Source organism: Lepus europaeus, chromosome 12 (assembly GCF_033115175.1).
Source record: "Lepus europaeus isolate LE1 chromosome 12, mLepTim1.pri, whole genome shotgun sequence".
NCBI classification, from domain to species: Eukaryota; Metazoa; Chordata; class Mammalia; order Lagomorpha; family Leporidae; genus Lepus; species Lepus europaeus.
This window is the reverse complement of record NC_084838.1, coordinates 6,015,059-6,038,092: the sequence shown is the minus strand read 5'-3', so window position 1 is coordinate 6,038,092 and position 23,034 is coordinate 6,015,059. Positions and strand designations below refer to the sequence as shown.

The following is a 23,034-nucleotide window of genomic DNA, read 5'->3' as shown; positions in this document are numbered from 1 at the left end:
GGTCAGGTTGAGAGTGGGCAGTAGGGAGGGGTTCAGCCCATTCCAGGGGTCGTGGTGTGCTGGGGAGGAGTACCAGGCCTGGGGTTTTGTGAGACAGGAGAATAATTAGTCGCCGGCAGGCACGGATTATGTGGTACCACTTTGTGCTTTTAAAACATGTTCTCGGGGTGAGCATTGGAGCAGCGATGAAGGTACTGCGTGGGATGTTCGCAGCCCATGTTGAAGTGCCTGGGTTTGCATACCCACTCGGCTTCCAGTTCTAGCCTCTTGCTAATGTGCGTCATGGGAGATAGCAGGCGGAGGAGGGTGGCTCAGGTAATGGGGTCCCTGCTACCCGTTGGGAGACCTGGGGTGAGCTGCTGTCCTCTGACGTCGGCCTGGCCTGGCCTGGCCCCACCTGTTGTCAGCATTTAAGGAGCAAACTGGTAGATGGGCGGTCTTCTTTCTGTCTCCCTCCCTTTCAAATAAATAGAATTAGAAAAAGTAGAAAAATATGTATTCTCTGAGACATGTTGTAAATACCTTTTTTTACACTTGTCTTTTCATGATTTTAAATTGCTAAGTAGAAACTATTTATCGTGTACAACGTGATGTTCTGAAATGTGTGTGCATTGTGGAGTGTCTGAGCCAGCTAATTAATATGCGTAGTACGTGCATGCTCGTCTTACCAGTGGTGAGGATGACTAAAACCCGCCTCTTGTGCCTTTTCAAGTGTGTGACGTCAGTGTTAGCCCTGGTCGCTTTGTTGTAAGTAGGTCTCTGGGCTTGGGCCTCCCCTGCCTGTAGTTGTGTGTGCTTTGACCAGCACCACTTAGCTCCTGCTGACCTGGCAGCCTCTGTAGGTCCTGGCCAGTGAGGTTGTTCAGGATTCACCCTCTGCTGGGCCTCGCTTATTTCACTTAGCATAATGTCCTCCAGGCCCGTCCACGCGGTCACGCAACACAGGGTTTTCCCCCCTTTTATTTTTATTTATTTACTTATTTTATAAAGATTTATTTATTTATTTGAAAGGCAGAGTTACAGGGAGGCAGAGGCAGAGAGAGAGAAATCTCCCATCCACTGGTTCACTCCCCAGATGGCCACAAGTGGGTCGGAGCTGGGGCGATCTGAAGCCAGGAGCCAGGAGCTTTTTCCAGGTCTCCCACACAGGTGCAGGGGCCCAAGGACTTGGGTCATCTTCCATGGCTTTCCCAGGCCACAGCAGAGAGCTGGATGGGAAGTGGAGCAGCTGGGACTTGAACCGGTGCCCAAACGGGTGCTGGCACAGCAGGTGGTGGCTTTACGCACTATGCCATATGCTGGTCCCTCCCCCTTTTTAAAGCTGAGTAGTACTCCATAGTGTGCATGTCCTTGCGCACCCACATGTTGGTGGTCACGTGGGTGGATTTTGTACCATTGCTGTCTCACGTAATGTTATGTTGGTGAACATCTCTGAGGAGATGACGGCTTACACAGTGTCTTCCTATTGGTTCAAAGTGAGAGGGTGCCAAGGGTCTCAAAATGCTGACGTTCATGAAATGACTTTTTTTTTACTTTAGCATTTTTTATTTATTTTTAATTTAAAAAATTTTTTTTATCTTTTTTTTTTTTTTAATTTTTTTGACAGGCAGAGAGGACAGTAGAGGGAGACAGAGAGAAAGGTCTTCCTTTTTGCCATTGGTTCACCCTCCAATGGCCGCCGCGGTAGGCGCACTGCGGCCGGTGCACCACGCTGTTCCGATGGCAGGAGCCAGGTGCTTCTCCTGGTCTCCCATGGGGTGCAGGGCCCAAGCACTTGGGCCATCCTCCATTGCACTCCCTGGCCACAGCAGAGAGCTGGCCTGGAAGAGGGGCAACCGGGACAGGATCGGTGCCCCAACCAGGACTAGAACCTGGTGTGCCGGCGCCGCAAGGCGGAGGATTAGCCTACTGAGCTGCGGCGCCAGCCTAATTTTTAAATTTTTTTATTTTTGACAGGCAGAGTGGATAGTGAGAGACAGAGACAGAGAGAGAAAGGTCTTCCTTTTTGCCGTTGGTTTACCCTCCAATGGCCGCTGCGGCCGGCGCATCTCGCTGATCCTATGGCAGGAGCCAGGTGCTTCTCCTGGTCTCCAATGGGGTGCAGGGCCCAAGGACTTGGGCCATCCTCCACTGCCTTCCCGGGCCATAGCAGAGAGCTGGCCTGGAAGAGGGGCAACCGGGACAGGATCGGTGCCCCAACCGGGACTAGAACCTGGTGTGCCGGCACCGCAAGGCGGAGGATTAGCCTACTGAGCCGCGGCGCCGGCCTAATTTTTAATTTTTTTTTTTTTTTTTACTTTTTGACAGGCAGAGTGGCTAGTGAGAGAGAGAGACAGAGAGAAAGGTCTTCCTTTTGCCATTGCTTCACCCTCCAATGGCCGCCACGGCTGGTGCGCTGCGACCGGCGCACCGCGCTGATCCAATGGCAGGAGCCAGGTGCTTATCCTGGTCTCCCATGGGGTGCAGGGCCCAAGCACTTGGGCCATCCTCCACTGCACTCCCTGGCCATAGCAGAGAGCTGGCCTGGAAGAGGGGCAACCGGGACAGAATCCGGCACCCCAACCGGGACTAGAACCCGGTGTGCCGGCGCCACTAGGCAGAGGATTAGCCTGTTGAGCCACGGCGCCGGCCTACAATTTTTTTATTTTTGACAGGCAGAGTGGATAGTGAGAGACAGAGACAGAGAGAGAAAGGTCTTCCTTTTTGCCGTTGGTTTACCCTCCAATGGCCGCTGCGGCCGGCACATCTTGCTGATCCCACGCCAGGAGCCAGGTGCTTCTCCTGGTCTCCCATGGGGTGCAGGGCCCAAGCACTTGGGCCATCCTCCACTGCCTTCCCGGGCCATAGCAGAGAGCTGGCCTGCAAGAGGGGCAACCGGGATAGAATCCGGCACCACAATTGGGACTAGAACCCGGTGTGCCGGTGCTGCAAGGCGGAGGATTAGCCTGTTGAGCCATGGCGCCGGCCTCTAGCATTCTTTATTTTTTTTAAAAAACATTGCCAATATTTATTTTTATTTTAATAAATTAACACAGAATTTCTAGGAGCAGGGGCTGGAGTTGTGGCATAATGGGTTAAGGTCCACCTGCAATGCCAGCATACCATATGGTGCTGATTTGGGTCCTGGCTGCTCCACTTCTAATCCAGCTCTTTGATAATGCACCTGGGAAAGCAGCAGAAGGTGGCCAAAGTGCTTGGGCCCCTGCACGCACATGGGAGACCTGGGAGAAGCTCTTAGCTCCTGGCTTCAGCCTGGCTTAGCCCTGTCCATTGCAGCCATTTGAGGAGTGAACCAGCAGATAGAAGGTCTCTATCCCTTTCTTTGTAACTCTGCCTTTTGAATAAATAAAATAATTTTTAGAAAAGAGTGTATAGGGGACGGTGCCATGGTTCAATAGGCTAATCCTCCGCCTGTGGCGCCGGCACACCAGGTTCTAGTCCCGGTTGGGGTGCTGGATTCTGTCCCGGTTGCCCCTCTTCCAGGTCAGCTCTCTGCTGTGGCCCGGGAGTGCAGTGGAGGATGGCCCAAGTGCTTGGGCCCTGCACCCCATGGGAGACCAGGAGAAGCACCTAGCTCCTGGCTTTGGATCATTGCAATGAGCCGGCTGCAGCGGCCATGGGTGGTGGTGGTGGTGAACCAACGGCAAAGGAAGACCTTTCTCTCTATCTCTCTCTCTCACTGTCCACTCTGCCTGTCAAAAAAAAAAAAAAAAAAGTGTATAGGAGCTAGTGTTTGGCGCAGCAGTTAAGTTCCTGCTTGGGTTGCCTGCATCCTGTATCGGCGTGCCTGGTTTGAGTCCTGGCTACTCCGCTTCTAATCCAGCTTCCTGCTAATTCACACCCTGAGAGGCAGCGCAAGTTGGCTCAAGTTCTTGGGTCCCTGGCATCTACATGGGAGACCTGGATGGAGTTCCAGACTCCTGGTTTCAGTCTGGCCCAGCCCTGGCTGCTGTGAGCGTTTGGGGAATGAACCAGCTGATAGAAGATCTCTGTCTCTACATTTCAAATGAAATGAAAATAAATAAATAAAAATGTAACAATATATAAAGTGGCAGGCTCATGGCCTAATTTTCAAAATAAAATGTTGTCCATGCAGTTAAATCCCTCGCTCCACTCAGAGTGAACCTTTATCTTGAATGTGATAGTTTTAATCACTTATGTATGTACCCCAAGTGACACATAGCATTGTTTGGCAAATTTTTAAACCTTATGTAAGTGATAATTTTTCCATATGTGCTCTTTTTTTTTAAGATTTATTTATTTATTTAAAAGAGTTGGAGTGATGGAGAGTGATCTTCCATCTACTGATTTCACTCCCCAAATGGCTGCAACAGCCAGGGCTGGCTCAGCTCAGAACCAGGAGCCTGGAACTCCATCCTGGTTTCCAACATGCGTCACAGGGGCCCAAGGACTCAGGCCATCTTCTGCTGCCTTCCCAGACACATTAGCAGGGAGCTGGATTGGAAGCAGAGAATCCAGGACTCAAACTGGTACCCATGTGGGATGCTGACATAGGTAGTGGTCTAACCCACTGCACTGTCTGTGAGCATATATGTTCTTCTGAGTTTGCTTTGTTCACTCTGCAGTTTTTATGAGATCCTCATTTTTACCCTGTCAAGGTCTAAGGTTATGAATTTTCACTGCGGTATTTCACTTTACAGTATGCCGCAGTTGGTCTGTTGTTCCGTTGTTGACACTTATGTTTCAGTTGTTTGTTATCCACGCGTTCGTGCACTGTCCTGGTGACCCCGAGAACTTCTCGGGTGTGCTTGTGTCACTTTTACCGCTTCGGGTCAAATTCTTCTCTAAAACAGTCGTGCCTGTTTCGTTTCTGGCTTGGTGATTGCCGAGCGGTGATTCTTATCTCTATGCCTTAGCTTTCCCACCTATAAAATGGGCTTCACATTGTGCACACGGGTTTCGTCAGGATTAGAGAGGATGCGTGGACAGGGGTGTGCATCCTGGTACCTAACAGGTGCTGGTAGATGGGAGGCACTGTTGTGGTTTGTCCTGAAACTGTTACCTTCAGAAACCTTGTTCTGCTCCGTGTTTCTCCTTTTTGGCCCCTTAGCTTCTGTTACTATCCTGGAGCCCATCTCTAATGGGAGATGAAGGGGCGAATAATTTGAACTCTTACACAGAACAGATGTTGTTGTTCAGTCCAGGCTCGTGTCCTCGGTGCCCCCTGGCACTTAGGACCCACACACCACCCTGTTCAGGGCTGTGGAGTCCAGGTCAGCATCAGGGGATGGCTGCTGGGTCCGCACAACATTTCTTTTTTTTTTTAATTTTTTAAAATTTTTTATTTTTGACAGGCAGAGTGGACAGTGAGAGAGAGAGAGAGAGAGAGAGAGAGACAGAGAAAAAGGTCTTCCCTTTGCCGTTGGTTCACCCTCCAATGGCTGCCGTGGCCGGCTCACCGCGCTGATCCTATGGCAGGAGCCAGGTGCTTCTCCTGGTCTCCCATGGGGTGCAGGGCCCAAGCACTTGGGCCATCCTCCACTGCACTCCCAGGCCATCGCAGAGAGCTGGCCTGGAAGAGGGGCAGCTGGGACAGAATCCGGCACCCCGACTGGGACTAGAACCCAGTGTGCCGGCACCGCAAGGTGGAGGATTAGCCTGTTGAGCCATGGTGCCGGCCCACAACATTTCTCTTTGTGGCAATGAAACTACTATCTAGTTCTGGACTAGATAGAGGTGATGGTTGTGCAGTAGTGTAAATGCGCTAAATACCACTGTATTTTACAATTAAAAGTAATTATAGTAGACTGGCACTGTGGCATAGTGGGTTAAGCTTCCGTCTGCATTGCCAGCATCCCGTTCTTGGGCGCCAGTTCGTGTCCCAGCTGCTGCTCTTCCAATCTAGCTCTCTGCTGTGGCCTGGGAAACCAGCAGAAGATGGCTCAAGGGCTTGGGCCCGGCACCTGCATGGGAGACCCAGAAGAAGCTCCTGGCTCCTGGCTTCAGATAGGCTCAGCTCTAGCTGTTGCGGCCACCTGGGGAGTGAACCAGCAGATGGAAAGACCTTTCTGTCTCTCTGTCTCTCTGTCTGTAACTCTACCTCTCAAATAAATAAATAAAAATATTTTTTAAAAAAGTAATTATAATAGCAAGTTTTACATTATGTTTGTTTTACTATAGTTTAAAAAAATTAATATACCAAAAGCAATGGCTGTTTTCAGCTTTATTGAGGTACAGCTGACAAATATAAATTATGTATGTTTAAGGTGTTCAACATGATGACTTGATGTGCAGATACAGTCAAGCTAATTAATATCCATTATCTTGCAGAGTTACTTTCTTGGTGTGTGATGAGAACTCTTAAGATCCCCTTAGTGAAGTTCAAGTGTACAAGAGTGTTGTTAACTATAGTCACTGCGTTGTGCACCTTAAATGGCTGGACTGTGTGGCATCCATGTTTATATCTCCATAAGACTGGCTTTTTTTTCTATTTTAAAAGATCTATTTATGGCCGGCGCCGTGGCTCAACAGGCTAATCCTCCGCCTTGCGGCGCCGGCACACCGGGTTCTAGTCCCGGTCGGGGCACCGATCCTGTCCCGGTTGCCCCTCTTCCAGGCCAGCTCTCTGCTGTGGCCAGGGAGTGCAGTGGAGGATGGCCCAAGTGTTTGGGCTCTGCACCCCATGGGAGACCAGGAGAAGCACCTGGCTCCTGCCATCGGAACAGCGCGGTGCGCCGGCCGCAGCGCGCTACCGCGGCGGCCATTAGAGGGTGAACCAACGGCAAAAGGAAGACCTTTCTCTCTGTCTCTCTCTCTCACTGTCCACTCTGCCTGTCAAAAAAAAAAAAAAAAAAAAAAAAAAAAAAGATCTATTTATTTTACTTTAAAGGCAGAATTAGAGAGGGAGGGAGAGAGAGAGAGAGACAGATCTTCCATCCACTGGTTCACTCCCCAAATGGCTTCAACAGCCGGGGCTGAGCTGGGCCAAAGCCAGGAGCCAGGAGCTTCATCCCGGTTTCCCACATGGGTACAAGGGCCAAAGCACTTGGGCCAGCTCCACTGCATTCCCAGGCGCATTAGCAGGGAGCTGGATCAGAAGAGGAGCAGGCAAGACTTGAACTGGCACCCATATGGGATGCCGGCCCGGCATTGCAACCCACTATACCACAGCAGTGGCCCTCATAAGACTGGTTTTAAAAAATTAAGTTGCAGCATGTGAATGCAGTGTGATGGCATCTTTGTGGAGTGCAGTGTGATGGCATCTTTGTGGAGTGCAGTGTGATGTCATCTTTGTGGAGTGCAGTGTGATGGCATCTTTGTGGAGTGCAGTGTGGTGTCATCTTTGTGGAGTGCAGTGTGATGTCATCTTTGTGGAGTGCAGTGTGATGTCATCTTTGTGGAGTGCAGTGTGATGTCATCTTTGTGGAGTGCAGTGTGATGTCATCTTTGGAGTGCAGTGTGGTGTCATCTTTGTAGAGTGCAGTGTGATGTTATCTTTGGAGTGCAGAGTGATGTCATCTTTGTGGAGTGCAGTGTGATGTCATCTTTGTGGAGTGCAGTGCGATGGCGTCTTTGTGGAGTGCAGTGCGATGGCGTCTTTGTGGAGTGCAGTGCGATGGCGTCTTTGTGGAGTGCAGTGCGATGGCGTCTTTGTGGAGTGCAGTGTGATGTCGTCTTTGTGCAGTTACACTTGTGTCTTTCCCAGCCTGTGAAGCCAGAGGGTGCACTCCAGGCGCAGTGATGTGCAAGTGCACAGAGCAAGGGCTGCCGGGGCCCGGTCAGACTGGCTGTGGGAGAGGGCTCTGGTGGTGTGGGCGGGACGTAGGCTTTCTTGGTGTTCACTGACTTATTCTAACGTTGGCAGTGGTGTTTGGAGAAGAACCGTGGGTTGTGGACGTCTGGGTTGTTGCTCAGTGACCCGGCCCTCTCTCCCTCTCTTTCCTCCAAGGATTCCGAAAGACTAATGGAGCAACAAGGAGCACTGCTGAAGCGGCTGGCCGAGGCCGACTCCGAGAAAGCGGTAACTGCAGCGCCCCGGCAGCCTCGCGGGCCCGGCAGCCAGAGGGCTCGGTGCTGAATCCAGGCCAGAGGGTGGAGCCCTGTCTGGCTTTGCTTCTGTCTTAGTGTCCTGACCTCCACGGGAACCCAAGTCTCTGGTCTTGCTTGCTCCTCGGGGCTTGTAGTTGGCCACCTAGAAGCTTGAGGCGCAAGGCTGTGTGGGGGCCTGGTGGTTGTCCATCCGCTGTACCACGATGCATGTACAAATCACCAGGGTCTGGGACTCCCATGTTCCCCTGTTTGTATTAGGGGTTCACAGCCTTCAAAAAGTGGATGCTTTTCAACTTAACAGTTCCAATTCTAGATTTTTACAGCACATTCCAGTCTGTTACATGGACTCTGACCTTCCTCAAGATGAAAATGGGGGGAGAAGTGAAAAGGGGGGTGGTTCTCTGTCCAGATAAACCTGGGAGACTCGGCGGCTGGAGCTTTGATGGCTGATGCCCTCGGTGGGTCTCCAGGAGAGGGGAAGGAGGTGCAGGCCCAGTTCTCCTCGTGTGGCCTTGGCCTTGAGGCCCCGCTGAGTCACTGAGGAAGGGTGGAGATTCGGCAGTTGTGCTGAGCCTGCCCAAACCACATCCCCAGCTCGAGGCCTCCTTAGATGGCCACGCATCAGTGACTTGAGACATAATGCCTGTTTCAGGAGAGGTATGAGGCTAATCACGGTGTGGCACATGTGAGATTGTAGGTTACAGAACAGCAAAATAGACTTGGGACTTAGTGTACAGACCAGTGGATTTTGGTGATTCTTTAGAGATTTTTGGTTGTTAAAGTTTTCTGCAATTAATATCACCTTTTAAAAATTGCAAAATAAATACATGTTCAGTGTTTAAGAAAAAAATTTTAAATACATAAGTTAGTGCTTCCTACCTCTCCGTGTTGCGGGCCAGTGTATTTGGGACCATGGGCTCCGAGGGCCAAGACGTGGACGAGTTTCTCTTCCCGGGCTGGGCCTCTTTGCCTTCCCGGGGGCGCGTGACAGTGTATGTTCTCTCCCAGCGCCTGCTGTTAATGCTGCAAGACAAGGACAAGGAGGTGGAAGAGCTCCTCCAGGAGATACAGTGTGAGAAGGTGCCGTCCCCAGCGCGTGGGCCTCTGCGCGAGCTTGTGGGGCATGATGGGTGGTCTGCAGAGAGCTGACCCCGCCACCCGGCTCCCTCACTTTTTCCGTCTCTCCCAAGGCTCAAGCAAAGACAGCGTCTGAGCTTTCCAAGTCCATGGAGTCCATGCGTGGGCATTTGCAGGCGCAGCTTCGGTGCAAGGAGGCTGAGAACAGCCGCCTGTGCATGCAGATCAAGGTAGCTGCTGGCCCGGGGGGGGGGGGGGGGAGGGGAAGAGGGGCAGGGCCTGGCCCCAGGGCCATCACTTGGGTCAGCTGCTGCTGCCGAAGCCCCAAGGCTGTTGCCAGGCTCTGGACAGTGGCGAGGGCAGTGAGCAGAGAAGCCTGTAGGTCTTGAGCATCCTTCCCAGCGGTGATGGGGTTGGGTGCCGTGCCCTGGCCCTCAGTGTAACCCAGGGAGCCCGTGAGGTTACAGCTCTGAGTGACGGAGAGGCATGGCTGGCCACTGGGCCTGGATGTCGGGGAGGGATTCCAGAGGAGTTATGTCCCAACATCAAGACCTGAAGGGCTGGGAGATCCGAGAGGGTCTGTGGGCACTCTGGCCTACCCAGGGGAGCCCAGAGCCTCACAGCCTTCATGCCCTGTTTGGCTCCCCTTTCCCCCGACCTTCCTCCCTCTCCTCCTGCTCCCCAGAACCTGGAGCGAAGTGGGAACCAGCACAAGGCAGAAGTGGAAGCCATCATGGAGCAGCTGAAGGAACTGAAGCAGAAGGGAGACCGAGACAAGGAGGCCCTGAAGAAGGCCATCCGGGCCCAGAAGGAGCGGGCCGAGAAGAGTGAGGAGTACGCCGAGCAGCTGCACGTGCAACTCGCCGACAAGGTGGCGGGCCTGCCGAGGGGCGGGGCGGGGGTGATTGGTGCCAGAAGAGTGATTGGGCTGGGAAGGTGGCCGGCTGGGGGGGAGGTGGGCAGCTGGAGATGAGCGGGGGTCTGTGGACTGCTTAGCTGCGTCCACACTGTGGGCGAGGACGATGGCTCCGGAGGATCTGCTGGCAGTCGGAGCACAGCTGGCCTCCCTGTGGCTCCTGGCCTTCTCCAGGGAGGCGACATGGAGTGAGGTTCAGGTTGCCAGAACGAGGAGCTGCGGAGCGCCCTGGCCCGGCCCCTGCAGCCTGGGGGCAGACACCAGACTGACGGGCCGCCGTCCCTCGTTCCCAGGATCTTTATGTTGCTGAAGCTTTATCTACTCTGGAGTCGTGGAGGAGCCGCTACAACCAGGTGGTGAAAGACAAGGGAGACCTCGAGCTGGAAATTATTGTCCTGAACGAGTACGTCCTCGTGTTCGGAAGGGAGCCCGCTGAGGGACTTGGGTGTGCGAGTGAAGGGGCCTGGCCACTCGAGGCAGGCCACGTGCTCCTGAGGGTGCCACGGTCTCTCCCAGTCAGGGGCTGCCCTGGACTGAGACGTGGGGTCAGCTGGGCTCCCTGGTTGGAGGTGAGGTCCTAGCACTGGCAGGTACATGGAGGGGTTGTGGTCACAGAGGCTGGGCCTTGCCCCCAGTACACTGGTCTCCTCATTCCTCTGCTTAGAGAGTGGGGCAGCTGGCAGTCCCTGTGTCTTCTCTTGGTTGTTTGCCCAGTGATGGCAACTGGTTTGTTCATTTGTTTAAGGATTTATTTATTTATTTGAATGGCAGAGTTATAGAGAGGGAGAGGAAGAAACAGAAAATTTCATCTACTGGTTCACTTCCCAAGTGGCCATAATGGCCCCGGCTGGGCCAGACTTAAGCCAGGAGCCTGGAACTCCATCCAGGTCTCTCACATGGGTGGCAGGGGCCCAAGCACTTTGGCCACCTTCCACTGTTTTCCCAGATGCGTTGTCCCTGGTCCAAGTCTCCAGGGAGTGTCTCAGGCTCATGGGAGGATTGGAATGGACACACCCATCATAGCAAGTCATCACCTAAGGCTAGCTGTAGACAGCTTCTTAGAGGGAATGGTATGGGAGACGATTTTTTTTTTTAATGTTTGTTTATTTTCATCTGTTTGAGAGGCAGCGTGAAATAGAGAGACAGACACACAGAAAGAGAGAAGTCTTCCATCTGCTGGTTCACTTCCCACATGGTTGCAATGGCTGGGGCAGGGCCAGGCTGAAGCCAGGAGCCTGGAGCTCCATCTGGGTCTCCCACATGCATGGCAGGGGCCCAAGTGCTTGAGCTTTTATCTGCTGCCTCCCGGTGTGTAGCCGGGACACAGAATGGTACTCTGATGATATGGGATGTGGGCGACCCCAAGCAGTAGGCTAACCCGCTACTCCACACACCTGCCCCATGGGAGACAAATCTTTAACCCGCTACTCCACACACCTGCCCCATGGGAGACAAATCTTAAAAGAACATTGTGGGGACAGGCACGGAAGGCCGCAGCAATGGCACAAGGCAGGCAGTGCAGCTGCTGCTCTGCTTGGAGGCGGGGTAGCATGCAGGCAGCGTGCCAGGAGGCGGGACCTGGCCTGGGTAGGGCCACTTGGTCCCCTTCACACAAAGACCCTGGCTCCTCAGAGCCTGTGGAGTTGATTCCGTCTCTCTCCACTTTGCTGTGCCCTTCCAGCCGAGTGACAGATCTTGTAAACCAACAACAAACCTTGGAGGAGAAGATGCGGGAAGACCGGGACAGCTTGGTGGAGAGACTACACCGTCAGACGGCCGAGTATTCCGCATTCAAGCTGGAGAACGAGAGGCTGAAGGTGTGCAGTGGGATCCAGGGTCTGGGCAGCTGGGGGGAGAGGGGGCGGGGCAGACAGGAGCCAGAGCTCTCCAGAGGGCTGGGGGCCAATTTCTACTGCTTTCCCAGGCCATAGCAGGGAGCTGGATCTGAAGAGGTACAGCTGGGATTAGAACCGGCGCCCTTATGGGATGCCGGTGCTTCAGGCCAGGGTACTAACCTGCTGCACCACAGCGCCAGACCCTCCCAATCACTTTTGATTGAACCTAACAGCCCCCTCTTACTAATACTCCTGCAGAGGTAATCACTATCCTGATTTCTTTTTTAAAAATTTATTTATTTAGGCCAGCGCCGTGGCTCAGTAGGCTAATCCTCCACCTTGCAGCGCCGGCACACCGGGTTCTAGTCCCGGTCGGGGCACTGGATTCTGTCCCGGTTGCCCCTCTTCCAGGCCAGCTCTCTGCTGTGGCCAGGGAGTGCAGTGGAGGATGGCCCAAGTTCTTGGGCCCTGCACCCCATAGGAGACCAGGAGAAGCACCTGGCTCCTGCCATCGGAACAGCGCGGTGCGCCGGTCACAGCGCGCCTACCGCGGCGGCCATTGGAGGGTGAACCAACGGCAAAAAGGAAGACCTTTCTCTCTGTCTCCCTCTACTGTCCACTCTGCCTGTCCAAAAAAAAAAAATTATTTATTTATTTGAAAGGCAGAGTTATATAGAGAGAAGGAGAGACAGAGAGAGGCCTTCCATCTGTTGGTTCACTCCCCAAATGGCCACAATGGCTGTGGCTGGGCCAGGCTGAAGCGAGGAGCCTGGAACTCCGTGTATGTCTCTCATATGGGTGCAGGGGCCCAAGGAATTGGGCCATCTGCTGCTGCTTTCCCAGGCACATTAGCAGGGAGTTAAATCAGAAGTGGAGCAGCAGGGACTGAGGGGCTGGAATCAGCACCCATATGGGATGCCAGCGCTGCAGATGGAGGCCTAATTTAACCTGCTGCACCACAGTGCCAGCCCCAGTCATCACGGATTAGTTCCCTTTGGATCTTTGTAGCTAGAGTTGTGTAGGTAATGCACTCTCGTGCCAGTTTTCACATAGCAGGTGTTATGACAGGTATCCTGTTATGTAGTGGTCTAGTTCATTCATTCTCAGTGCCATTAATGAATACCCTAAATAACCCCTGGGTCGTTCCCATAATACTGCTGTGAGCATATTTGTGTTTTTTTTTTTTTTTGACAGGCAGAGTTAGTAAAAGAGAGACAAAGAGAAAGGTCTTTCTTTTTCCAATGGTTCACCCCCCAAGTGGCTGCTTCAGCCAGCGTGTTGTGGCCGGCGCGCTGTGCTGATCCGAAGCCAGAAGCCAAGTGCTTCCTCCTGGTCTCCCATGCGGATGCAGAGCCCAAGCACTTGGGCCATCCTCCACTGCCTTCCCGGGCCATAGCAGAGAGCTGGACTGGAAGAGGGGCAACTGGGACAGGACTGGCACCCCAACTGGGACTAGAACCCGGGGTACCGGCGCCGCAGGCGGAGGATTAGCCTAGTGAGCTGCGGCGCCAGCCTGTGTTTTTTTTTTAAGACATTTTTATTTACTTGAAAGGCAGAGAGAGCCAGAGAGGTCTTTTGTTGGTTCACTCCCCAAAGTGCTACACCAGCCAGGGCTGGGCCACGCCGAAGCCAGGAGCCAGGAGCTCCATCCAGGCCTCCCTCGTGGGTGGCAGGGGCTCAGCACTGGGCCCTTCTGCTGTTTCCCAGTGCCATTAGCAGGGAGCAGGTGCCTGAGTGAGTCCTGGCAGGTGTGTGCAGACACTGAGGTAATGCACACCTTCACACTTGCACAGGCGAGGGGAGAACGACAGCTGCCCCGTGGCAGCACGCGGCACTGTTGAGCTTTTTTGATGTAGTCAGGCCTGGACTTTAACCCGCTGTGCTACAGTACCAGCCCCATGGACAGCTTTTTTTAAATTTCTTTTTTTGGCCGGCGCCGTGGCTTAACAGGCTAATCCTCCACCTTGTGGCGCCAGCACACCGGGTTCTAGTCCCGGTTGGGGCGCCGGATTCTATCCCGGTTGCCCCTCTTCCAGGCCAGCTCTCTGCTATGGCCCGGGAGTGCAGTGGAGGATGGCCCAAGTGCTTGGGCCATGCACCTGCATAGGAGACCAGGAGAAGCACCTGGCTCCTGGCTTCGGATCAGCGAGATGCGCTGGCCGCAGCGGCCATTGGAGGGTGAACCAACGGCAAAAAGGAAGACCTTTCTCTCTGTCTCTCTCTCTCTCACTATCCACTCTGCCTGTCAAAAAAAAATTTTTTTTTTCTTTTTTTAAAGATTTATTTATTTGAAAGGCAAAGTTCCACAGAGGCAGAGAGAGAGAGAGAGAGGAGTCTTCCATCTGCTGGCTCACTCCCCAAATGGTCACAATGGCCAGAGCTGTGCCGATCCAAAGCCAGGAGCTAGGAGCTTCTTCTAGGTGTCCCATGTGGGTATAGGGGCCCAAGGACTTGGGCCATCTTCCACTGCTTTCCCAGGCCATAGCAGAGAGCTGGATCGGAAGTGGAGCAGCCAGGACTCCAGCTGGCGCCCATATGGGATGCCAGTGCTTTCTGTGGGTGTGGCTTTACCCGCTACGCCACAGCGCTGGCCCCCATGGACATCTCTTTAGGTCAGCTCTTGAAGTCTTAAGTGACAGCTGCTCACTGTACCATGTTGAGACACCATGACTAGTGTTGCCCAGCTCAGGTGAGGCCTTGAGTCACAGGAGGACCTGCTGACCTGAGAAGGCGTTTACAAGCCATTGATAACTTTATGAGCACGTTCTGCCCTCCTCGAATAAGTAAAAAGTCTGTCGCAAGCACTAAGTGTAACCCCATCCTTGTCGAGAAGAACAAAAATGCTACGCAGCTGTAGGCGTGTGGCCTCCTCGGGCCTTCCACGTTGTGGTTAGCGTGGCTCAGTCTGAGCTCCGCGTGCACGAATGCGTACAGACGCTTCCCGACTACGCGGAAGCCCGTGATTAGCATCTGTACCCACGTTAGGAGTCAGTCCAGTGCCTCTGGGGAAAGCCTCGTGGTGTGTTAGGGCAGGGGCCTTCCCATTGCTGGTTCCTTGGGAGAGGGTTGGCTTAGGGAGGGCCGCCTGAGCTGGGACCCGCTGCTGGTTACACGTGAGCCACCCCTTGCAGGCTAGCTTTGCCCCAATGGAGGACAAGCTCAACCAGGCACACATCGAGGTCCAGCAGCTGAAGGCATCGGTGAAGAACTACGAGGGGATGATTGACAACTATAAGAGTCAGGTAGGCCTCTCGCAGCCTCCTGGGAAGGATGGGGTGTGAAGGCGGGTTTCACCCAGACTCGGCCCTGCCTGAGGCGGCTCACTGGGCTGTGGCTGTGCAGGTGATGAAGACGAGGTTGGAGGCTGACGAGGTGGCTGCCCAGTTAGAGCGCTGCGACAAAGAGAACAAGATCCTGAAAGACGAGATGAACAAGGAGATCGAGGCGGTACTGCTCCCCGTCCCGGCCCTCCCCCCTCCCCGCTCCCATGTCTGACTCAGCGACTGTGATCTGCCCTCGTTTGCCCTTGACCCCACCTGCCTCGACAAAGGCTGAGTCTCTGCCCCGTGGGCTGGCCCCCCGCCACGTACGCACCCTCTCCCCCCCTTACACGTCTCCCTCCTCCCCATCTGCCGCTTTACCCTTTTCTTAACCTTCATCCTCTGAAATGTCCTTACAAAAACACAAACGTTAAAACAAAAACCCCTCCTACTTGGAGCGTCCCAGTGAACTCAGGTATGCAGGTCTTTCACATGCCCATGTCTATTTTTTGCCAACGTCCCCTTCCCGAAGAGCCACATTCCTGCAGAGGAGTGGACTACACTGGACTACAGTGGCCATCTTAGCCTGGCATAGCCTTGGAGATGAGTCCAGTCCAGGCTTGGCCACCAACTTGTTTCATAACCGTGGGCAACTCACTGCCCGTCTCAGGTCCCCAGTAGTCACCTGCTATGTACAAGGGTGGACCCAGACCAGATAGCTCTCACCTTGACCTCTGACCTGGGGTGTGGACTATCCCAGACTTCATTCATGGCCTTCCTGGTCTTGGCTGCCTGGCCCAGAGCAGTGTCCTCACCCAGTGACGGCAGCACCTACTCTGCGGGTTGTTGGCCGGATGAAATGAGCAGCTGTGGGGAGCCCTTTGCACAGGCCGGGTCCCGGTGTTCACTGTGTGGCTGAGTGAATGTCAAGTTGAAGTCAGGCTGAGAGCAGCTGGAAACTTGCTCAGGGGCCTCTGACGAGGGCAGGCCACACTCCTGCCTGTGGATTGTCCCTGCCCTAACTCCAGAACACTCTGCCCAGCCCCGTCAGCAGCTGGGCCCTTCCTGACGGTGTTTCTGTTCCCCACCCCAGGCTCGGCGGCAGTTCCAGTCCCAGCTGGCTGACCTTCAGCAGCTGCCTGACATCCTCAAGATCACGGAGGCTAAGCTGGCCGAGTGCCAAGACCAGCTGCAGGGCTATGAGAGGAAGAACATTGACCTCACAGCCATCATATCAGACCTGCGCAGCCGGGTAAGGGACTGGCAGAAAGGGTCCCACGAACTGGCCCGAGCAGGGGCCCGCTTACCAAGATGAGCTGCACGCCCCCGAGGGAGGACCACTTCCTTTTTCTTGGCTGCTGCTTTCTGAAAGAAGTGAGCTATCATCAGTGCTGTGAAATAAAGTCTGGTGTGCCAAATGTCTTGTGTTTGCACCAAGTGATTGTAGTCAGCCGCCCCTCGCCTGGAGCCGCTGGGCCCTCCTGCTGTCGCCCCTGAGCTCATCGCTGCCCTCAGCCCCTCGGCCTCCGCCTGCTGCACGCTTGCTTCTCCTGCCCTTGTCTGGCTCACCTGCCTCTCCTTCCTTCACAGATCCACTGCCTGAGGTTCTGTCCTGAAAGACAAGCGTTTCCTTCTCCCAGAAGCCTCTGGGTTGTGGGGATCCTGCTGCCTGTGGTGTCCAGGAAATGGCACGCCACTCATTGGCGGTGTGACCATGGCAGGGCCCTCCCCTCTCTTGACCTGTTTGTTTGGAATAATAACATTAGGAGCTTCACGTTTCTGAGCACCCACTCCGTGCCCCAGCACTCATTTCATCCCCCAGGAGCTCAGCGAAGTGTATGTATCGTTCCTTTTCCATTTTATAAGAAAGCAGCCCAAGGCACAGGGGGAGAAGTAATTTCGCAACGCCACAGTGCCGGTAACAGTCCATCGGGATCGGAGCCCGGCAGCTCTGCCTGGTTCCCAAGTCCGTGTCCTCACTGCCTTCTCAGCTGGGCCCGAGCATTGCCAGGCCCTCAGGCCCTGATGCCTGGGTATTTCTGGGTCACTTCTCACACCTACCAGCCTTTCCTGTGGCCGGGCACACACCTCTCCCCCCAGTTAAGGGGCGGATGGCATCGCTGGTACCAACAACATAACTGGTAAAGCTCTGTGGTCTGTGGGCCAGGGAGGCCTCCTCTCCGCTTCCGCCTTCTCACGTCTGCCCTGCACCCCAGCTGGGTCTCCGAGTGACCTCTCCTGGTCAAGAACGCATCACTGTGGCTCCTCGGCGTCCAACCTGGCGTCTCCTGGTGTGGTGACGCCTTCTGTCGCTGGAGCGCGGCCTAACCTGTCCCTGCTCTCCTCTCTCCTCTAGGTCGTGCCGTTGAGACTCGGGCACCTGCTGAGGGCAGTGTGCCTCTTCCCCGGGCGTGGATGACAGGTCCCAGGGAAAAGGGAGGACGGTGCTGGGACGTGCCTTCATAAACCAGTCTGTGTTCCTGTCATTTTAGATCGAACATCAGGGGGACAAGCTGGAGATGGCGAGAGAGAAACACCAGGCTTCCCAGAAGGAAAATAAACAGCTGAGTCTGAAGGTGGATGAACTGGAGAGGTTAGAGACACTTGGTCCCACCTCTGTCCTCCTCCTAGGACCTGAGACTTTCAGCCACTTAGCTGCTTCATGCTTAGTGTGCGGAAGCGTTTGAGGGACTCCAGGCCCTGGAAGGTACTAGGCAGAGCTCAGAGGAAAAGCCGCTCCCATGTCCGTGGTAAGCACTGCGGTGTCACAACAGTGATCAGGATCAGGCCACCGGAAGGCACGCTCGGCCCCAGCCAGCCCTGGGCGTGGTTTGGATGGAACAGCCAGGACACTGGGCTGGGGGCAGTGCCCCTCCTTCCTGTGCCCTGTTCTAGGTCATCCTTTCCGGGCCTTTCTGATGGGACTCTTGCCTGTTACTTGTGGATTGTTGGAGGCAGTCATCCGAGGTAAAAAGACCACCTGTGGTGTCATGAGCCCTGGCCTTGACCCCCAGCCCTGGGGCCTGGAGCGAATCATTTCTTTCCTCTGAATCCCAGTTTTCTCGTCTTGAGCAAGGAGAAAGGCAGGGACCAGGGATCTGGGCTCCAGTGCTATTGCGAGTCTCCAGGGTAATTCTGGAAAAAGGCTTAGCACATTTCCTGGCGTAGGGAATAGGTTACCGCGTATGAGTTTAAATCTGTGGAAACTAAATGTGGGGCAGGTCAGGTGATACGACCAAGGCCACGTAGCAAAGCTGCGATGTAGACCTGGGGCTGCCCTCTTCCAGAGCTTGTGTGAGCACTGGTCCCAGCCTTCATTTCAGAAGGGCCCACCTGAGGTGGTAGGAGGCCACAGCACCCCATGTGGCTCTGCAGCCTGCAGGGAGGCTGGACCGAGCTGGACCGGGCTGCCCTGCCCTGCCCTGCCCTGCCGACCTGGAAAATGCAGTTAGAACTCGGCAAGACTTGCGGCACTCCAGAAGTTGAAGGTGTACTGGTACCAGAAGTGCAGTGGGAAGTGTGCGTACACTGGTTTGGCCTTGTCTTTCCCAATGGCTGGCTGCATAAGATGTCAGGTGGCCCAGCTGAAGTCCCTCTGCTGAGGGAGGCTGCAGTGACCGGCAGAAGTTGAGGAGACGTGGGTCATGGGGTTGACCTCAGGCCAGGGACTTCCTCTCTTTGGGGTTCAGTCGCAGCCGTAGTGGCGGCCGTTCCCTGAGCTGCCAGTAGCTGCGTCCCACAATGCTGCGTGCCCAGCACAGCCCAGGCTCAGCCAGCGCCGTGCTCTTCCCCTCACTGTTCTCTGCCCAGCGCTCCGGCTGCACGGTGCTTTGGCTGCCTTGCTCATCTGCACAGCTCTGGTTTCTTCCCATGGCTCCCTGGAGATTCGTGGCGTGATGAGATCCGCAGGCCAGGGGTTGGCGGCAGCCCCCTGGCAGGGTGGAACGAGACAGAAGGGGGCACGTACAGGACCTGACTGAGTGCTTCTGCCTAGGAGACTGGAGGCGACCAGTGCGCAGAATATCGAGTTCCTACAGGTGATTGCCAAGAGGGAGGAGGCCATCCACCAGTCCCAGCTGCGCCTGGAAGAGAAGACGCGGGAATGCGGGTCCCTGGCGAGGCAGCTGGAGAGCGCGATCGAAGATGCCAGGAGGCAGGTCAGTCCCAGCTGCACTGCTCAGTCCCTGGCGAGGCAGCTGGAGAGCGCGATCGAAGATGCCAGGAGGCAGGTCAGTCCCAGCTGCACTGCTCAGTAGCTCTGGGACCTTGGGCAGGTCGCCCAACCTCCTGGAGCCTTTTTCGCCATTTTTCTGAGGAACGAGCAGGTAGCAGTACTTGGCCTCGTGGGTCTGTTGGAGGGGTCAGTGGGTAACTGTTTTTTGTAGAACTCAGCACTTTACGCAGGACGACTACTCAGTGGACCGCTGCCCTCTTGGGAACCGGGTTTAGCACTCGTAGGTGGTGACTCGCGCGGTGTTGGGAAAGGGTGGACAAAGCTGGTTGCTGAAGGAGTCCCGGGTTAACTCCTGCCCCCAGGCGTCAGAGCACATGTCCCACACCCACGTGCAAGTGCTGTCTCTGAGGCCAGGAAGTGGGTGTGGCCGGACTGCCTTCTCCTGGACAGGTATTCCCTGTGTGAGCTAAGCCGTCCCCACCTCCATGCCTTCCCTGCAGGTGGAACAAACCAAGGAGCAGGCGCTTTCCAAGGAGCGAGCAGCCCAGAACAAAATCCTGGACCTTGAGACCCAGCTGAGCAGAACCAAAACAGAACTCAGCCAGCTGCGGCGGAGCCGAGATGATGTGAGTTGGGCCGGGGGCAAGAGGCCGGGCACGAGCAGAGCGGATGGAGGTTTCAGCTCCCTTTGGGGCTGCAGAGCAAGGAGTTTTGTAGTTGTTTTATGAATATGACATGGTTTCAGTTTTCTTCACTTTCCTATCCATTGGGGATATTCTAGGTAGATCTCTTTTTATAAAACAGCTTTATAAGATACAACTTATGTTCCAAAAAATTCATTTTCATTTTAAATTTTTAAAAAGATTTATTTGAAAGTCAGAGTTACACAGAGAGAAGGAGAGCCAGAGAGAGATCTTCCATCTGCTGGTTCACTCCCCAACTGGCTGCAATGGCTAGAGCTGCACCGATCTGAAGCCAGGAGCTTCTTCTGGGTCTCCCACACAGGTGCAGGGGCCCAAGGACTTGGGCCATCTTCTACTGCTTTCCCAGGCCATCGCAGAGAGCTGGATTGGAAGTGGAGCAGCCAGGACTCAAACTGGCACCTATATGGGATGCTGGCACTGCAGGCGGCAGCTTTACCTGCTGTGTCACAGCGCTGGCTCCAGATTTTCATTTTAAATTATCCAACTTGGTAGTTTTTAGTACATTCAGAGTTGTGCAATTATCATCACAATCTAAGTTTAAGATAATTTCTTTTTATTTTAAAGATTTATTTATGTAGGCCATCCTCCACTGCCTTCCCAGGCCACAGCAGAGAGCTGGCCTGGAAGAGGAGCAACCGGGACAGAATCCAGCGCCCCGACCGGGACTAGAACCCGGGGTGCCGGCGCCGCACGCGGAGGATTAGCCTAGTGAGCTGCGGCACCGGCCATGCTTTTTATGTCTTAAGGATGAAGGGTGTTGATCAATGATGTCGCTGGGATGCTCATGATTGGCATTTTTAAAAAGGATTTATTTATTTATTTATTTGAAAGGCAGAGTTAGAGTGAGAAGGAGAGGCAGAGAGAGAGACAAGTCTTTTATATGTTGGTTCACTCCCCAAATGGCCTCAATGGCTGGAGCTGGGAGCTTCTCCTGGTCTCCCACGCGGGTGCAGGGGCCCAAGGACTTGGGCCGTCTTTCACTGCTTTCCTAGGAGCACCTAGGGAGCTGGATCGGAAGTGGAGCAGCTTGGGAAGTAAACCGGTGCCCACATGGGGTGGCGGCGCTGTAGGCGGCAGCTTCACCCTCTGCACCGCAGGGCTGACCCCACCCACGCTGTTCTCTCTCAGGCGGACCGCCGCTACCAGAGCCGGCTGCAGGACCTGAAAGACCGCTTGGAGCAGTCGGAGGGCACCAACCGCAGCATGCAGAACTACGTCCAGTTCCTCAAGTCGTCCTACGCCAACGTGTTTGGGGAGGGGCCTTACAGCACCTTCCTGACCAGCTCTCCCATCCGCTCCCGGTCTCCTCCGGCCTGAGGCTGCCTGTCCAGGGCCTGGAGCCCTGCCTGACGCTATGGCTACCAGCGGGCTGCCAAGCTGTAGTGGGAAGCCTGTTGGTTCCCCGCCCTCTTGCAGGGAGGAAGTGTGGCCTGGGTCTTGTCCTTAGCTCCTGGCATGAAGGCCCTGAAGCAGCAGGGGGACGAAGCGGGAAGCACGCGGTCCACTCTCCCTGATGATGGTTGTCAGACGGGAGTTAGGTTCCTTGACAGGCTTTACATGTATTACTGCACGAGGGTACCGGGTTGTAGGGTTGTAGTCTCCATGACTTTGCTGAGTCTCTTCCTTTCCCAAGAGACTGTTTGGCCAGGACTTCTTCCTCCAGTCCTCCTCCACTCCCATCCTGGTCGGAATCTGTCTTGGGTGTTCTGAGACCTGCTCCGGTGTGAGCCCCTCGTGGGCTGTGGGCTCCTTCACTGGCTCTAGACCGCTGATGCGGGGTTCCGAGGCCCCCTCCTTAGCTCGGTGGGAAGCGGCCTCGAGGCCACGTGCCCCAGCCGCTTCCCAGCAGACCTTCCAGGGCGTGGGCCCGTTGGGCTGCTGCAGGTGTGACCCCCACCTTACTGATTTTTGTTTTCTCTTTGCCTGGTTTGTTTCTCGGGGGTGCATCTATTCTTGAAATGTTTGTGTGGTTTTACAAAATGTTTTTATAATCAGTTATTTTAAGGCTCCATTGGATGATTTTTTTTTTTGCCTCTAATACCTTTTCTAAAAATGATTAAAAAGAGAGCCAGTAAACGTTTTTAAAGTACTTGGCACATAAAACTCGAGGCTTTTTGTTTCATTCCAGCCCAGGTGGTCCTTTCCCTGTGTGCGTGTTCAGCCTCTGGGGAAGCAGAGTGCCAGGCGCAGCTCTGTGCTCAGTGCAGGTCACCTGAGTTGTTAGGAGGACAGCAAGGGTGTGTACTGCCTTCTTTTTTTAAACAGGATTTATTTATTTACTTGAAAGTCAGAGTTACATACACATACACACACAGAGAAAGTCTTCCATCCACTGGTTCACTCTCAAGTTGGCTGCAATGGCCGGAGCTGCACCGATCCGAAGCCAGGAGCCAGGAGCCTCCTCTGGGTCTCCCATGCGGGTGCAGGGGCCCAAGCACTTGGGCCATCCTCCACTGCTTTCCCAGGCCACAGCAGAGAGCCAGATCAGAAGTGGAGCAGCCGGGACTTGAACCAGCACCCGTATTTGATGCCGGCACTGCAGGCGGTGGCTTTACCGTCTACACCACAGCGTTGGCCCCATGAATGACCTTTTTTAAAAAAATATTTATTTGGCAGAGAGACACAGAGATAAGAGGTATCTTCATCTGCTGGTTCACTCCCCAAATGGCTACAATGGCAGGGGCTGGTCCAGGCTCAAGCCAGAAGCCAGGAACTCCACGCGGGTCTCCTGCATGGGTGGCAGGGGCCCAAGCGCTTGGGCCGTCTCCCACTGCCTTTCCAGATGCACCAGCAGGGAGCTGGATAGGAAGTGGAGCAGCCGGGATTCGAACCAGCGCCCCTGTGGGAAGTTGCCACTGCAGACCGTGGCTTTAACCCACTGCGCTGCAAGCGCCAGCTCCTACTTTTACTTGTAAAATGTTACCTGCTCTCTGAAATGATAAAATTTTGAGCCATATTTGTTCACATCTTCCTGTATTTATCAGAACGGATTCTTTGGAGAGAAGAGACAAACTGTACCCTAGCCTTTCCATTTTGTCTGGTCTCGTCTCCGTCACTC

The 23,034-nt window shown here is 54.4% G+C and overlaps 1 protein-coding gene across 7 annotated transcripts in view; it reads left to right on the top strand.

Annotated features, from left to right (window-relative positions):
* ODF2 (outer dense fiber of sperm tails 2) overlaps nucleotides 1-22,373 on the top strand; it is a 37,803-nt gene extending 15,430 nt beyond the window's left edge. Inside the window, exons 9-21 of one of the 7 annotated variants that reach the window (XM_062207444.1) lie at nucleotides 7,910-7,981; nucleotides 9,019-9,090; nucleotides 9,201-9,317; nucleotides 9,773-9,958; nucleotides 10,297-10,406; nucleotides 11,685-11,820; nucleotides 14,970-15,080; nucleotides 15,181-15,285; nucleotides 16,192-16,350; nucleotides 17,591-17,691; nucleotides 19,093-19,255; nucleotides 19,773-19,898; nucleotides 21,105-22,373. In XM_062207444.1, coding sequence (XP_062063428.1) covers nucleotides 7,910-7,981; nucleotides 9,019-9,090; nucleotides 9,201-9,317; nucleotides 9,773-9,958; nucleotides 10,297-10,406; nucleotides 11,685-11,820; nucleotides 14,970-15,080; nucleotides 15,181-15,285; nucleotides 16,192-16,350; nucleotides 17,591-17,691; nucleotides 19,093-19,255; nucleotides 19,773-19,898; nucleotides 21,105-21,293 — 1,647 coding nt within the window. In that variant the 3' untranslated portion in view covers nucleotides 21,294-22,373. Of the gene's footprint in view, nucleotides 1-7,909; nucleotides 7,982-9,018; nucleotides 9,091-9,200; nucleotides 9,318-9,772; nucleotides 9,959-10,296; nucleotides 10,407-11,684; nucleotides 11,821-14,969; nucleotides 15,081-15,180; nucleotides 15,286-16,191; nucleotides 17,561-17,590; nucleotides 17,692-19,092; nucleotides 19,256-19,772; nucleotides 19,899-21,104 lie in introns of those variants that run through there. The other 6 variants (XM_062207443.1, XM_062207445.1, XM_062207446.1 and 3 more) reach the window with 6 other exon arrangements.
* The last annotated feature ends 661 nt before the right edge of the window (nucleotides 22,374-23,034 follow it).